The sequence below is a fragment of the Triplophysa rosa genome, linkage group LG7, assembly GCF_024868665.1.
Source record: "Triplophysa rosa linkage group LG7, Trosa_1v2, whole genome shotgun sequence".
Classification (NCBI taxonomy): domain Eukaryota; kingdom Metazoa; phylum Chordata; class Actinopteri; order Cypriniformes; family Nemacheilidae; genus Triplophysa; species Triplophysa rosa.
Genome location: NC_079896.1, coordinates 7,171,662 through 7,189,467, shown reverse-complemented (window position 1 = coordinate 7,189,467; position 17,806 = coordinate 7,171,662). Strand labels below are relative to the sequence as shown.

General features: G+C 41.8%; 1 protein-coding gene across 14 annotated transcripts in view; it reads left to right on the top strand.

Annotated features, from left to right (window-relative positions):
• cadpsb (Ca2+-dependent activator protein for secretion b) overlaps window positions 1-17,806 on the top strand; it is an 81,156-nt gene that overhangs the window by 12,746 nt on the left and 50,604 nt on the right. For all 14 annotated transcript variants that reach the window (XM_057338338.1, XM_057338340.1, XM_057338341.1 and 11 more), the window contains exons 2-3: window positions 6,501-6,614; window positions 14,540-14,872. In XM_057338338.1, coding sequence (XP_057194321.1) covers window positions 6,501-6,614; window positions 14,540-14,872 — 447 coding nt within the window. The remainder of the gene's footprint in view (window positions 1-6,500; window positions 6,615-14,539; window positions 14,873-17,806) is intronic.

The following is a 17,806-nucleotide window of genomic DNA, read 5'->3' as shown; positions in this document are numbered from 1 at the left end:
AATTGTATCTTGATTTAAGAATTTTTAGATATTTGCAATAGAAAACAAGATAGTCAGATTTTATTTCAGTGTGTAGGAAAAAAATTCTTAATGGTTTACTCTGTTTTTATTAAAAGGGTTAAACTGGTCCGGACCAATTAAAGACCCATGAAATTACTTGGGTTAGATAGTGGGGTCCTTTTATTCAAACAGCCAATAGGCTTTCATTATGTCTTGCAACAAATTAGCAGTTAGCAAGTAGCAACTCATATGTCACAGTGCTTGCTAGTTCGTTGTATGTCTTTGAAGCATGCTAAATTGTGATTGGTCATGTCTGGTCATGACTAAAAACAAGACACGACAATGTTAAGAAACAACTCTTCTTTTGGAGACTCACGAGCATTGATATATTTTCTTAAGAAATGTATTTTTAACATTTTTAAGCTAATTTTTGCTTTATCTTCATATTTTTGCTTTTTATTGAATAATGCATGCTTAACTCAATCACATTAACTAAGGTGGATATAAAATTATGCTGTTATGCTGAAGGACATGAGTTCAAAATGAAATCCAAAATGGAGCTCCCAGCATGCCCTTCAAACAGGATAATAGATGCAAGCCTGGGCCATTATGGCAGTTTGCATGGTTATCCATTTTAGCTGTAACATGCTCGTGGGGACCGTACGGTGAGGGCTAGTCTCTCTGCCTTGTGGCTCAGAGCACACCAAAACTAACCAGCTGCTATCGTCAGCAGTGGCGAAATCGGTTCTTCGTTCCTCTGCGCTCTCAGCATCATGCTAAACATAGAAAAAAGCCACAATGCAGGGAGATGAGAGGCGAGGCGTAAAAGTGCGACTGGCTCCCAGATGATGTAGAACACGGAGTATCAATTTGATGCTGCATTGTATTATTTCCTCTTATTTATTCATTTAGTTTCATGTGGAGTATAGTTTTCTATGAAATGTCTTGTTGTCCTCATTATTAAATAGCCATCCATTGTATAGAAATGAATAATAATATTAAGAAAAATTACATTACGCAAGATCGCCTTTAATATCTGGTGCATCATAACAGTCTTCTTTCACTCTTTTTTGGTAGTCCAACAAATGATTTTGTCATGTTTGTCTATTTTTGTGCCAATGTCTAAGCTCTGGGCCAATATAAAGCTTACACTGAAAAGGATAATAAATTATAAATAAATGATCAAAATCAAATGCGGCGGGTGAGTTCTACAGTATGTAATTATGTTGTTGATGAAAGTCACAGGCTTACATGACTTACAGGTATCTGCTCTTGTGTTTCATTTAAATTCAGCCTCTTGTTCTATTTCATTTAGCTGTCTGGATCTAAATTTGGCACCTCCATTTTCTCTCCCCCATTCAGTTATGTAACGTGTCTTTTTTCCTCTACCCCTTGTTTGGCAATGCATGTAGAAAAACCTTAAACATCCCAAAACAAAATCTATGTTAAGATGACTTGAAATCAAATCAGCTTTAATTGGATTTTATTGTATCTTAAAGTAATAAAATTCACATGCATTTGATTGGATACATTTTCCCTCAGTGGAGTAAAATTTAAAATAACTTAACCTTATTGATGTCCTCTCTCTCTCTCTCTCTCTGTCTATCTCTCTCTCTCTCATGAATCATCTCTGGCCCTCAGCAAAAGCTACTGCACTCATGCAATTATCATAATTACTAACGACTTTGCAGTCTGGTGCTGAGTGTTCACGCGCACACGCACTGTATATCTTCCCTGACTTCTTCGTTCACACAGTAGAAAACGTACACTTTTGTTTTTCACCCAAATAAAATGTAAATGGATTATAAATGACATACAACCTGCGGCGATGAAGTTGTTATAGCAGGAGAATTGATGGTTGTGTCAGGTGAGGTTCAAGTAAAAGCTCTGCGATTGTATTTCAAATGTCTCGTGTTTGATTAGCTACTGTAAAAGACAATATAATTCGACAACGTGTGAGCCCAGACGAACCGTCTTGGGCTTTTGTTGAACTGCATTCTGGAGACATTTCTCTCACTGCCAGGATGCTTTTTAAACAATGTATTATAACAAGAAATGTCCAACCAATTTAAGATTAAACATCAATTGATTTTTTTCCCCTTAATTATATGGGAATAGGAGGATACTACTTACGTCTCGAACTGCGCACAGAAAAGCACTTGTGTGCGTTCTCCTGACGTACGTAGGTTAAAATATGTGTTTGGCTTCTCTGGTGTGTGTACGAATGAATCAGGCTGTTACAGTGCAATCATGATAAGAGGAATCCAAAAGGAATCGATAGGGTGGTTGGGGGTGGAGGTTGTATTAAACTGCTGATGGCTATTGGTCAGTCCTACATCTAAGTGCTCAATAGAGAGAAATATAGGTCTGCTTGGACAGCCTAATTAAATTATACAAAGAAAAGCAATGTTCTGTATTGTGTTACACCAATCTGACACCAAAACACATAAAGCCTTTATGAATTGATATGCTGGTTTCTGTAGTTTTGACGTAGAACTACAATCAAGTTTATTTGGGTTAAAAATAAACAAAAGTTGCTATTGTGCAACTATATAAAAAAGTAAGCTAATAATGATTTAAATATTAATGATGACCTGTCAGTAGACATATGCCCGGTTAACCGAAAATATATATCATGTGATTTATGCACAACTTGTGAGTGAAGTACGGTAAAATGCTGCTGCATCCGAAAGCCAGAGGGCGCTCTCGTGCAGAAACTCCAAATATGCACTGCAGAAGAAGACCATAACACGTAGTAGTAGGAAATGCCTAAGGACATGTTTTTATCACCGATCCTCAAGCCTCCTCAGGTATTTTTATGATAATAAAGTATATTTATAATGATCATGTTTGACGGGTGTTGCTTTTTCAAATGCACGTTATAAGCGACTCAAACTCGCACTGCTTTTAGATCGAGCAGCATTTCTACTGATCCCAGAGCCATGCTTCACGGACAAGCTACGCATCAATAAAATAAACGATACCTTGCATTATCGCAGCCAGCTCAGTTTCAGCAGGATTTGGTGGTAACCGCGGTTAACCGGGCACATGCCTACCTGTCAGGTACGATTCTTATGGTAATTTGAGTTCAACATAATTTTACGTCAACACACATAAAAATAGGTATCTGAGGTAACCTGCAATTTCATGTTTCAAACAGAGATGGCAATATTCTGTAGAGGCATACTCACGCAAAATGGTCAACACAATCTCTCGGCAAAAACATAACTATTTTACAATGACCACGTTTACATGGACAACAATAATCCGATATTAACACGATTAAGACAATACTCTGATTAAGAATGGACCATGTAAATAGAGCTTTTTGATTAGCTTAATCCGTCTAAACTCATAATCGTAGTAAACACAAATCGAATTAAGTCGGGTGGAGTACTCCTATTTTAGTCGCATTATCGAAGTGCAGTATAGACATGTACACACCTTAATCGCACTATTACCGGCGTGTAGGAACTTTCGCTGCACTTTGCGACAGGTTACACACATGCACGGCAGTGGACAGCCGTTTCGTTTTACGGCAAACAACATGGCTTCAAGCAAGAAAGCACATTTTTGGTCCGAATGGGAAACAAGAAAGATGCCAACAATTCTAGAAAATAAATGAAACACCAAAAACTGTATGTGGTACCATGGCGAAGACAAACTGTTTGTTGATACATGAAATTATGGAGGGAACGTCGAACGGCGTCACTTAGGGACGTAATGACGTATGCCATTAATCGAACTATGTAGTGTAACGTGTAAAACAGGTACATGAAAGGTATATTCTTAAAGCAACTCATGTAAACAACTTAATCGTAATATTAGCTTACTCAGAATAAGGCAAATAATTTGATTACTGACGTCCATGTAAATGTGGCCAATGTGGCTAATTTTAACTAATTCGTATGAATTCGTACGATCTCATTCGTACATTTCAGTACGATTTGCTTTCGCGCCAGTGACGTTAGGGTTAGAGAAGAGGTTAGGGGTGGGGTTTCAGAATTCCTTTTTTCTGATAATCGCATTTTTGTACGATTCGCAACATACAAATTTATACAAATAAGCCGCCTCGTAAAATAGTTACGAATTCCCTTGAGATTACAGTAGGTTGAAATGGAAGAGGTCATTGTTGCCTAAATGACATTGTGATCAATAACTGTCACGAACATTAAAATACAGCTTTTCTTTGCATGTAACTATTTATTAATTTATGTAATGTTTACTGTATACTTACATTTATTAATTCAGCGAAGCATCTATTATTTAGTTTTATTAATGCAGTGAAGCTTCACTAAACCCCCTCACGATGCGTTGTGGGTAATATCAGTCGTTTGAGTGTCCCTGGATCAACACTTTCAGCAGACCATCCGGGTACTTTTGGAATACTCATTTCAGCATACTGTGATTTTGGATATACTTATTCTATTTAAAAAACTATTTAGGATGAATAGTATGAGAATTTGGGCGCATTGTTATTTTGTTCACGGGGGGGGGGGGGTGTACAGTTGCTTTATAAGTATGGCTAATGTAGTGGTACTATACTCTTGAATAGTAGTTGCATGTAACAAATCATAGCTAGGCATTGTCTTCTTATCTAAGGGCTACTTGTATAGGTGAGAACATATGCTGGGTGACTCGTGGCTTTTATGAAAAAACAGCTGTTATTACAAAAAAATCTATACATCTTCTAGAGTAGTAAAAAATAGAATATTGAGGGATGCATGATGTCCTTCAATGTTATAGTATTCTGTGTATAGACAGCAGACAAAGTCAAGTGTTCTGTATGTTCGGGTGTGTGTGCGTGCGTGTGAAGGAGAGGGGACAGTAGCAGGGTAGCAGAGAGCCGAACACACAGATGGTGCTGTGATGCCTCACGGGCACATGCTACTTTGTACTTTTCCACCTTCCTCCTACACAGTCGCACACAGAAAACCCTGTTTCCTTTGGATTTTGTCACACTGGTGCTTTCAGCATAAACACAACATGCTGTTAACCTTAATGTTTTTTTAGATGCTCTGTAAATCATATGCATGTAGTGTAACAAAAAAAACGCAACTTTTCTTAGCAGAAATGATGCATACAGAATTTACAACATGAGAAAATCGCAACATACAACCGATCAGACTCGCTGAATGGCTTTATTTTGCAGTGACTGTTTGATTATTGGCTACATTATCCCGGTTATTACTCTGCTACTTATTGAATGAATAAATAAATGGACATTAAATATTGATATGACTTACAATTATATTATTATGTAAGTAGAAAGAGACCGCAGAGCGATACGGAAGACACGAAAGTAACAGTTATGTAGAAAATCAATTGCTTGAGACAATACTTATTTATACAGTGAAGCACACACACAAACATATTCACATTCTAAAATACTCGATTGTGGTTGGTCAGCTGGTCCAGCTGTCTGATATTTCCTAATACGATTGCATTAAAGATTCACATGACAATAAACAAGCAACATTTAACATGCCGAGCACAATGTTTTTGTGTAGTGAATTACAAGCTCTGTTTTTAATTGCGCTGAAATCTTGTTAATGTGTTTATGCGCTTAATATCTGTACATTTCTCATATTCAGCTGGCTGATATAATATTTGGCACAGTGTTTGTGTCATATGTTGATACATAACACATTTTCTGTTGATGCATTTATAAAAGTGCTCCTGTTCAGCCTATGTGAAGTTAATAATATTGTTTGGATTGCAGTTGCATGGTCAGGATCATTTTTGTTTACTTCTGTCCCGTTAACTGTTTCGATCCTGTGTTGGTACAATTTTGATACTATAAATGTCAGTGCTTTGCTCTTGTGCTGTATGTGAGGAGGTGGAGGATACTGTTTGGCCTGCTTTTCTCTTTTCTCCTTCATAACACTCTCGTTCTGTTGCTTACTCGTTCGTCACTCAGTCATCCTGTGTCCCGATGACATTCAGAGATGATGATGAATCAGAGAGAGAGAGAGAGAGAGAGAGGGGAAAAAAGCGAGGAGCAGGCTGGTGGGGAAATAATATGTTTTATGCATGAAAAACCAACACATCTGAAAAATATCAAGGATTTATGTATACAATTTAACACAAAGTGAGGGAGAGTTGATATTGGAATGAGTGAAAGTGAGCGAGAGAGTGAGGGAGAGAGAGAGAGAGATTTGGCCGTGAGGATGAAGCGAATGTGTGTTATGTGTTATTGAGTTAGAAGAAGGTGGGTGTTTTTTTTTTTGCTTCAAGTAGAAAGAGTATTTTTAAGTGTAGACTTGAGAAGAGACTGTCTGTCTCTTATATATAAAATATATAAAATAAAATCCCCACTGTGCTTTGTCATTTCTATCTGAAGAATAACCAGCACTGTTGCTGTAACAGATCATCATACATTCGCTGACTATTTGTCCTTCCAAAAACTGTATTATCTACACAAAAAATGGATTGTGCAGCGTACAGATGATATCAATTTCTGAATTGTGCTATTGTTTTCTTTTTTATTCTCCTTGTAGATCACCAAGCAGCAGTTGCAGACCACTAAGGATCGCTTTGAGTCTTTTCTCAAAGGAGACACACAGATTGTGGCGGATGAAGCCTTCATCAACGCAGTTCAGAGCTACTTTGAGGTGAAGTATCATTGTAACTGTATTATGGGTGAAGGAAACTGACCCTTGTCTGGCTCAAGTAAACACTTATACACAATTTACTGGACTTTAAACGTTTTGACCTCAAACAAGTGAGGACTTGTTAGACTATTTTAGTTTGGTGTTTGGTTTGAAAAAAGAAAACGCACAGTTGTAATCTTTCATAACTGTTTTAGGCTAATTCGCATGAATTCATGCAATCTTATTCATACGTTATCGTACTCTCTGCTTTCAACCCAATGATGGTTAGGTTTAGGGATAGTCTTCACACTTGCTTTTTTGTAATAATCGTACGTTTTTTTTGTGTGTAATTCACAGTGTATGATTTATACGAAATCACTTACACATAAATACTTGGTATGTTTATTGAAATTAAAAATGACAATTCTTATTTTTTCACGAAATATTGCAGCGTTTATAGTAAATAGATTATCAATGTGAGTCATTTTCTTTTTAAAATTCATGTACCCTCATAATCTTCAGTTAAAATCTGAAAATGCACTTCTGCCCTGAAATGACTATCGATCTCAAATGACGTAAATTAGACGGCTTGGCCGGAGCATCCGTTAACTCCTCCCCTTCAACTGTCAATCTGCTGCCAGCAGCTTCATTTCAAAATCAATGCAACAGCTGTTTTTACACATCCAATCAATTCGCTGTGAAAAACTCAAGACACGGCCACTAATTTTCTCTTTTTCACTCGGAAATGTTTCAGAATACGGAAGTAAAAACGATCGCAACTTCCTGCTCACGGGGACTTTAATCAAAAACGTTAACCTCTTCTCCCCTCGAAACAACATCTCATCACTTCCTGTCATGAGGAATGGTGTGAGGGTGGGGCTTCAATGACTGACAAAGCAAACTGAAAGCAAACTCCTGATTTTTTCAATCACTCTTGGGGTACTTTGATATCATCGTCTGTCGGATCTTATGGCGCCGCATGAAGTCGAAGAAGCCTATTCAAATCTCCCCCCATTTTGATCCAGTTAGTTCTCGATGGACGAAATCAATTCCCGCCCTACATTTTTGTCATTTTTGAAGCCGTTTCACTCAGATATAAGTCACTATATGAAAGAGTCGCTATTTCAAAAGTGTACTTTATGGTATATAAAATATATAGCAGGGCTCCAGACTGCGAGTAAATGGTGCTGCGACTACATTTTGCGACCTGCAAATTTGGAATTTCTTCTAGTTGTTATATCATGTGGAAAGACGAGTAGAACGTGAGCCCGCCACCAGTGCAGGCTGTGTGTGATAGTCAACTCCGTGCCAGTGCGTGGGTCACTCACGTGTCACTGATGTTTCCCGCTGCTGTGATCCAGGTCGTCATTGACAAGTTTACACACACACAACGTGAGCGCATTACCACGAGTCGCTGGTTGCTGTTACGGATTTCTTGAGCCCGAGGATGAACAATTTGATATACTGTATGAGACGTATAAAACGAAACTAACAGCGGAGGAGTTCAGGAAACGTCATTTTTCGTCATCATAGCGCTGGATCATTTCAAATCCGTTCACAACAAGTGCATTTGCCTGTCTTTCGTTCTTGCTAAGTTTTATTTGACGTTCCCTTTCTGTCGGTCTCTCGAGGTTGTGTCGAACCGACAGAATGGGGTTTGTCTTGAGATTTTTTTTTTTTAGATTTAGATTCAATTTTATTGTCATTGCACATGTACGAAGGTACAAGGCAACGAAATGTGACCTCTGCATTTAACCCATCCAGAGAGTAGTGAACACACGTACCCCCGGAGCAGTGGGCAGCTATCACTGCAGCGCCCGGGGAGCAAGTAGGGGTAAGGTGCCTTGCTCAAGGGCACCTCAGTTGTTACCCGCCGGCCCTGGGAATCGAACCGGCAACCTTCTGGTCATGAGTCCAACTCTCTAACCATTAGGCCACAACTGCCCCACAGAAAAGGAATGAAATTTGCATGCGGGCTCCTCCCCGGATGTCCGGGTATAAGAGGGAAGCCGGCGTGCTCATTCATTCACCTTTTGTTCTTCAGAGCCTACGCATCTGATGAGCTTCTCTACGATTTGGTGATCATTTTTCTGCTGGAATCTACGACGTGGACAGCGGACGGTCCCTTCCTGCAGTGACTCTCCCCTGGGCGTCTCGGCAGTTCCGGAGGTGTTCGAGCAAATTTCCTTTTCTAAAAGAGCAAATTTCTCCAGCGTGGCTGTCCCGCTGTTCTCATGGGTGCAACACACTCATCGAGGAGGGGGAGGACACATGCCTGCTTCCAGTACGCTGGGGCAGACGTTGTGGATACGTCCTGCCCGCACTGCGGGCGGTGAGATTCAGACTGGCGTCACGGGTGGCTGTGTTCCCAGGGACTCAAGGCGAGAGTACGCTTCCCCCCAGTAGCCTCATTGCCAGGCCTGTGCAAGGCCAGGGAAGAGGAGCATCAAGTGGTACTAGTTACGCCCCTTGGCCTAACCAGGACTTGGTTTCGGAGCTAAGGCTCTGACAACAACTCCCCCTGGCCGCTCCCCCTGGCGAACTGCTTCCCCAGGGGAAGGGGCAGTTACGGCATCCCAGGCAGAACCTGGTCTCCATGTCTGGAGGGACGAGGAGATCCTGAGTGACCCACCCCCGGTCTGGTTGGGACGTCACTCAGGCTAGGGCTCGGCCACTGGGCGGCTATAGCCCATAGTGGCGCCTCTTCTGTCCTGGTGCTCTTCTCGGCGAGAAGACCCGCGGAGTTGCTCGGTCGGGTACGAGCTGTCCCCCTCAAGAGAGACTGGGGAGTAACCTCTCCCCCTCCACACTGGGAATTTATGTAGCCGCTTCGGCCGCTCATCATGACCCAAGTGCTGGGTAGCCTCTGGGAAGCACGGCCTGGTCATTAGGTTCCTAAGGGGGCGAGAGGGTGACCACCTTCCGCGCTCCGTACCCTCTTGCGACCTAGGTGGCGGGCCTAAGAGGCCCCGCCCCCTTCGAGCTTCTCGGGGTTGCCGCTCTTTTTCAGTCCTGATAAAGAGGCTTTCCGCATGGCGCTCACCTCCAAGAGGGTAGGGGATCTGCAAGCACCCTCCGTGTCCACAGATTGCCTAGAACTCGGGGCCGGGATTCTCACGTTATCTTGAGACCCCGCCCCGGCTACGTGCCCAAGGTTCCCACCACTCTCCCGAGAGACCAGGTGGTGAACCTGCAGGCGCTCCCCACCGGGGAGGAAGACCCAACCTATCCGTGTTGTGTCCAGTACGCGCACGGCGCCTCTACTTGGACCGCACGCAGAGCCCAGAAGCTCTGAGCAGCTCTTTGTCTGTTTCGGAGGTCAGCAGAAGGGAGGGCTGTCTCCAAACAGAGGCTGGCGCACTGGATCGTGGATGCCCTCGTTAGGGCATACCGATCTCTATTCGCCCCTGCCCGTTGGGAGTGAGGCACACCCCTCATGGGCACTGGCTCAGGGCGCCTCTCTGGCAGACATCTGCAGAGCTGCGGGTTGGGCTAGCCAACAACTCCGTGAGGTTCTAATACCTACGCGCGGAACCGGTGTCAGCCCGCTCCTGGCAAGGTGTGGGACCGGCAGCCGGTAGGGCGTACGCCTGCGGAAGCCCTTCCCCCTCGGGGGGAGCAGTGGCGATCCCGCCTCACTTCTTTCCCCTCGGGTAAAGAACAGGCATTCATCCATCACTAAGCACCCTTCCAGGGGACAGGCTGGGCAGAGCAGCCCTGCCCCCTTAGGCCGGGGAACAGTTGAGTTATCTCCCACATAGCTCTAACCGGACCTAGTGCTCCAGAGTGGTAACCCCCCCTCCGTGGGCTGTTCCGTCTGATGTATCCTCATGAATGGTTCCCACCTTGGCAACCCATGACCTCTCCAGGTGGACTCCCACCTTGCGGTTAACTCCTGCAGTCCGCACTTTCCTCCCATGAGTTCTCCCCTGATGGTGAGACCATGTGGTGTCTCCACTAATTCCTCCCTACGGTAGGTAGTGGCCTCTGCAGCGTTTTTCCCCCAGGGGGGAATAATGCTTACCCAGTGGCCCGTACGGTGCCGGGCGGCTTCTCGCCATTTAGAGAACTAGGCCTCCCCCGTGACGGCCGGTACAGGGCTTCCCAACTTGTGTAAAGCTCTGGGTCCCCCTTCCTCTCCACTGGAGGGTCATAATTTCGCGTTAGCGTGTTCGTCTGACTCGCCCAGGCCAGTCAACGTCGCTCCGCAGAGATTGTGACGCGGCTCAGTGCTGTGGCGTTTTCCATAGGAACCCCATTCTGTCGGTTCGACACAACGTCGAGAGACCGACAGAAAGGGAACGTCTTGGTTACGGATGTAACCTCGGTTCCCTGATGGAGGGAACGAGACGTTGTGTCCCTCATGCCACAACACTGGCCGCCCACCCCAGCGGTCGGGGGAGGATGCTTTAGGCTCCTCAGACCAAAGGTGAATGAATGAGCACGCCGGCTTCCCTCTTATACCCGGACATCCGGGGAGGAGCCCGGCATGCAAATTTCATTCACCAATTTTCATTGGCCTTTTCTAAATACTCAGAAGATGATAGGTTCTCAAGACAAACCCCATTCTGTCGGTTCGACACAACGTCTCGTTCCCTCCATCAGGGAACCGAGGTTACATCCGTAACCAAGACGTTATATTTACATGTGTTGTGAACATGAGGAAAAGTGTCCTTAATACACAATAAAATCACTGTAAAAACATAAAACAAGGCCTTTCATTTTGCTTTAATGTATAACACTATAAACAATTAAATATATACTTTTTGACAAGCACAATTTCTGTTGGTTCAAATTAATTCAGATTACAGTCTCTCTATTTAGCACCAATCAATAACAAAGCTTCTCTGTAGACTCTGCCTTTTTTTAAATAAGCAGAACCAAATCTGCTGTCATCAAGTAACTTATTTTTCAGTATCAGTAATGCAGTTATTTTGGGGGGAAATGTGAATAATTGCATTGCAGGCTGATTTAAGGTGTGACCCGAAATTTTTTGCTTGCGCTCCTAAAATTTTGAGTCAGGGGTTACAGTGCTCCTCCTAGTAAGAAAATGTAGTCTGGAGCCCAGTATAGTGTATAGAATTTCAACAACTATCATCCAAGATGTCATCTCTTCTAATCTCTGCCCTCCCAAGACATTTGAGCAAATTCAGTCGTACCAAACACCAAGGAGGTCTGATGTTTCTTTTTTGAGCCAATCACTTGGGCCCTGACTGTCATGACTGGTATGAAACAACGAGTTTGATGTCTCAACACAAATTGTAGTCATATGTTAGGCATTTTATCTAAGCTGTAAAATATGTACATACCTTATGGCATGGTTAAAGTAAAATGAGTTGTGTTTTATTGTGTGAAGAAAATGGAGTATGAAGTCTGGCTGAACCTGAGTCCAGGTGATTTACCAAATACACTTTTTCCTGTGATTTCATCATATTGTCTTCGAGTGTAACGTTCACTGAATTCATTACCACAAATGTTGTTTCTCTGGTGCCCATGTGAGGTCAAGGCACAACGTTAACCTCTCCTTCAGGCCATTAGCTCAGGCTAACGAAAACAGACGACAACGTTATTGCAAAGCAACCGTTTGATTATTCTACAGTGTGTATGAAATGTATCCACATGTAGTTATTGCACTGCCGATTAGACGAAACAGTTAGATGATGGCACGCCTTTGTATAAGTGAATTACCATAGAGTTGCTTAAACGGCTCTTCGGGGATGGCTCTCCTTAGCTAAAAACACATCTTAAATTCAAGTGTTTACACATGCTATGCGAAGAAATTGCTATGCTAACGGATTGGAGGATTGCGGTAAGGTCACCGCATTACATCCTGTTGCTGTCACGGTCCCACCGTCTTGTTTATGAAATTCTAGTCGTGTGGCGGGATCGGGGCAGAGTCCTTAGGTTGTATGTGAGAAGACCATGAGTTGTTTGTTTATTCCTCTCATGTGTTTTCTCGTGTCTCGTCATTGGCCCCGCTCCTCTCGTTTCCTTGTGATCTTTCCCTGAGTGTTTAATGTCCCACACCTGCCCCGTGTAATTATCCCTCGTTTGTCTTCCCTATATATACCCTCTTGTTTCTTTGTCTTGTGCTCGTGTATTGCGTTCTGTACGTATGTTATGTACTGCTTCGTGCCATCGTCTTGCCTTGTCCTGTCATCTGTTCTTCACGAGTGAGTCTGTTTGTGCTACCCTGTATTGTTCGTATTAGATGTTTGGTTGTGTCATTAAAGTTTAGTTGTGCCGTTCTTGTTTTCATTTTGCCCCCTCGTGGGAAGTCTTTGTTTTCTGTTTGTTTCTTAGTTTAGTTCCTGTTTTATACCCCCTCGTGGGTTTTTGTTTTGTGTGTCTTTGTAAATAAAGTCATTTGTTAACCCCTTCACTGCCGTTGCCTGCATTTGGGTTCTTCCACTCCACCCAATTCGTGACAGTTGCTAGGGTTTGGGATGCTAAATAGCTGAGGGCTACCGCCAATTCGCAAACTTTAATCCTTATTCACTTTGTTTAATTGTCATTAGAGTAAATATTTATTATCTTGGTGCTTGTGGCAGTTTAAAGTTTTCAAGAGTTTTTTTATGTAATCACTAACTGAGAACTTTATAAATGTACAATATGCACATCCAGTAAATACATATTTATGCTGTCTGTAGTGTATAAGTGTCATCTGTAAGTTATGAAATATATGATATTTGTCATGTGAACTGCTTAACATTATTTCTTTGACATTGGATTCTTAAGGTCCAATGTGTAATTTGTTGGAGGATCTATTGACAGAAATGCAAACAAAACGCTTCGTTATGTAAGCTCTTTATACACCTCTGAAGACATAGTTATGTCTATTAAAGACCTTACACAATGAAGCGTTATGTTTTCATTACCTTAGAGTGAGCTATTTCTATCTACATACACTGTGGGTCCCCTTACATGGAATTCACCCTGTTTTTTCTACAGTAGCCAACTAAATAGACAAACTTGTCTACAGAGCGTGTTTCATAATACGTTATCTCCTTCGGCAAAGAAGCGAAAACCTTACGACATCTTAGTCCTGTGTCAGCCACCGTAGTGCTTCAAAAGGGAGGGGTGGAATGAGCTGTCGGTTGCAATTCTCAACCTCATCGCTAGATGTCCCTACACTTCAAACACTGGACCTTTAAATGACGAATCAGACTGAACATAATCATTCCTATCTTAACTTGTCAGTTTCTCAGGATCTTACAAGGTCTCAACGTCAGACTGAAGTCATTGCAGGGTCTGTTTGCAGAAGTTAATTTCCAAATCAGTTTGACATAACAGGCCACAGGCAGAGAAGTCCATGGTGAATTGCAACCTGGATTCGAACCAGATAGCAATTTATAGCTCTATTTGTCTTCCTGAACTGAGAAGGATTGACGGGCTTTTAAAAGGAACAAAGAAGAGCAGCTGCCAAGCTTCCAATTGTTGAGGAACGGCATAAATCACATTTTACTTGCAACTCTATAAAAGTAGATGTGAAATGCTGCAAGTGGGACCAGAGAGGTGGCAGTTGGATCGCAGTCAGATGTTTTGCTTTATTCTCAATAGCCATTTCAGTTTGGCTAAAACATAAAAAAATCACAAATGTTGCTCTGATTTGAATAAGCAAAGATGCACTGAATAATTTAGAGAGAAAAGCACGTACAAATATAACACTTCTGTCCACACTCATCCCATAATTTCAAAGCTCTAAAATTTTACAGTTGCCATTGCCGTCCACGGCTTTAATGCCATTGGTTATATTACTGCAGTATATCACTGTAGATGATGTTGAATCTATCACGGCATAGAATATTAAAGAAAAGCACCGAGGCATAATTTCTTCCAGCAGACTGGACTGATTGAAAACAAGATGAGAAATGTTTTGTAGAAGCGTTTTGAAGGTCAGAACTGTTTTTCTGCTTTTATCAATGCTGTTAATTATGCATCCGCAGGTTTTTCTAAAGAGCGACCGTGTGGCTAAGATGGTCCAGACGGGAGGGTTGTCCGCCATGGACTGCCGCGAGGTGTTCAAGCGCCACATCGAGAAACGCGTTCGGAGCCTGCCAGAGATCGATGGTCTGAGCAAGGAGACGGTTCTGAGCTCCTGGATGGCTAAGTTTGATACCATCTACCGTGGAGACGAGGATCCACGCAAGGCGCAGCAGCGCATGACGGCCAGCGCTGCGTCTGAGCTCATCCTAAGCAAAGACCAGCTCTACGAGATGTTCCAGCAGATCCTCGGGATCAAGAAGTTTGAGCACCAGCTTCTGTACCAGGCCTGTCAGGTACGGAAAAATGTAACCATAGGGAAAGCAATGATGAAAATGGAACACGAAAGGTGAATTCCAACTCCCCAAATACACAACACCATTTCATATGAATTCTTTATAGTTTTCACCTGCAGTAGGAGAAAGTCTTTAGGCTCCAAAAAAATGACACGTCTTAACCCAAAGGGTACAGCCTTACCAAAAGTTCAGTTCACACTACGCTCATTAACAAGTTGCGGCGTCACAATCTTATGGTCTTCATATTTCAGCTGTTTTTTCCTCGGATGTGCTGAGAGAGATATCATCTGAGCAGCACCCCTCCCATCCCGCCAGCCAGCCAGTAAATCTCTCTCTCAAATGTGCTTTGAAGATGACTAACCCACTTTTGCTTTGCTGGTAGCTCAGACTTCAGGGTGGAGAATTAGCATACAGTCTCACCACGATCGTCGCTCAGAAAGCCAACAAAACCACTGCTAAAGTGACAGAAAATCAGGGTTAGTCCATTTTGGTCTTAATGGATCTTATATTGCTCAGATGGGATATTCGTTTACATGGAGCTTTTACTTAGAGACTATGTTTATTTCCTCATCCAAATGAATTCTCCTTCATTTGTAAATACGGACGAATAGGCATTTGTTGAATGCACTTAAGGGATCTATTACATTTCTAAAAATGCTTTCAGGGAGAAAATCGTTAATAGGTGCATATCAGCTGTAAAATTGTCATCATGATGGACAGACAGACAGAATGATGGGAACAGAATGAGAATCTAAAGAGGAAGTTCAGCATAAAAATCTGCTCGACGCTGACGGTGCCCGTGTCAGAGGAGTCAAAATATCACAGTGCTGGCAGGGGCAAAATTGCTGCATCTGCTGACAAACAAGCCCACAACAACCGACATTTTTAACCATATTTAAAAGTTACTTTTTAGTAAATTTATAAACGAGATTTATAAACACGGTTAAAATTATTAACAGAGGACACAGGAGGAAACCACATACCATGCGTTTGAACGATTAAAAAGGTAAATGACGTGTGACATGAGAGACTTATGAATGTAATCAAATTAAACGCCATGTATTTAAGTCTGGATTTTGTAATAGACGTTTGCATTCATATTGATTTGATTCTCTTTTTACCTCGAAAGCGCTTAAAGGAACAGTTAACCCAAAAATGCATATTCTGTCATCATTTACTCACCCTCAAGTTGTTTCAAATCTGTATACATTTTTTTGTTCTGATGAACACAGAGAAAGATATTTGGAGGAATGCTTGTAACCAAACAGTTCTTGGCCACCATTGAGTACCATAGTAGGAAAAATTACAATTTACAAAATTAAATTACAGTTTAGTCAAAAGTGCCCCAGAACGGTTTGCTTTCCTACTTTCTTTAAAATATCTTCTTTTGTGTTCAACAGAACGCATAAATTCTCCTACTATGATAGTCAATGGTGGCCAAGAACTGTTTGGTTACAAGCATTCTTCCATATTTTGTGTTCATCAGAACAAAAACATTTATACAGATTTGGAACAACTCGAGGGAGAGTAAATGATGACAGACTTTTCACTTTTTGGTGAACTATCCCTTTAAGTGTGTTACAGAACCAACTCTCTCACCGCCTCCATTATTACAGGTTTATTCATCCCTAGCTGTTTAGATGAACATGTGAAAATGTGCATCGGCTGAGGCCACTCCACATCAAACCAAGAATATTGTGCCTTTGTAGAATAACCAAAAGCATCTTGCGCTCTTTCAGTTCATCCTCAAGAAGGACTTTGCCGTGCGGGTCGTGAAAGGCCTTGTGTAGGAGGCGTTTTCTCTTCTGCTGTCAAAAGAACGTTTCATACACCACCTGTGGTGTATTTAATGAAAGCACAATCAAACATAATTGGCAACATTGTCTGGCACACCGTATTAACGCAAATAAATTATGATCTATTTACCTCCGTCTGGTTCGAGTACATGTGACACATGCACATTTAAGCTGCATATTTAAATTCACATGCAATATTCGGCCATTTCTGCATTAATGAACAGAAACCTTTTAAAGGAAGTCTGTCAAAGGAGGATGAATGAATATGAATTTAGCTTTGCTATCTGAATATTTTGCCACGCAATGGTTAATGAACTATGGTGGGCAGGAGTGTTTCAGCAAAAGTGTGTTTGCAAACACAGCATTTTAATGTTTGTCGGTGCCATAGCGACAGAAAACTACATTTTGGTACCATATAATATTATATAAAACTACATTTTGGTATCATATGATACCAAATTATATAAATACTGTAAAGGATTTTTTTTTTTTTAATTATGCGAATATTATAATGATCACTAATAAATATATCTTTACTGCCTAAATCGTCAGCTTAAATCGCATAGTGATAATAGAAAACCGTGTGCTGAGCATTATAGGCCTAGTTAGTGCTAGCTCATAAATCGGCCCATTCGCACTCATTTCCCTGCAGTCATAAATAGATTCTTTCTGAGACACACACCTCTCAAGAGCCGGCTGATTAAATTACCAGGCAAACCCCAGCAATACAATAGCCTTTCCTGTTTATTCTCTCGTGTTGTCTCTGTTCTTTGTTGTTTAGGGCAATATTTATTTTGTCTTATACACACTGGACATAATATAACCTAGCATTGCTAAGCATTTAGCATCATATTTTCACGTGTCTGAATAAAGATCCACTGAAGTCTTGAAATGTGCAGCTCTGTCTGATGCACTGGAGTAATTTTCACTGAAACAGGAAGTTAAGGCGGGACATATTGATTGGCTCCTCACCCTCTAAAAATAGCCAATAGCATTTAGTTCACCCCACAGACTAGATTTTGATGAGAAGCTCGAGTCCAGAATGATGTCATAAAAATGTTGAACGTTTATCCAGCTTGGCGTAAATGAGAGAATATGAGTTTTGAATGCTTATATCTTTTAAAGACCCATTTTGACA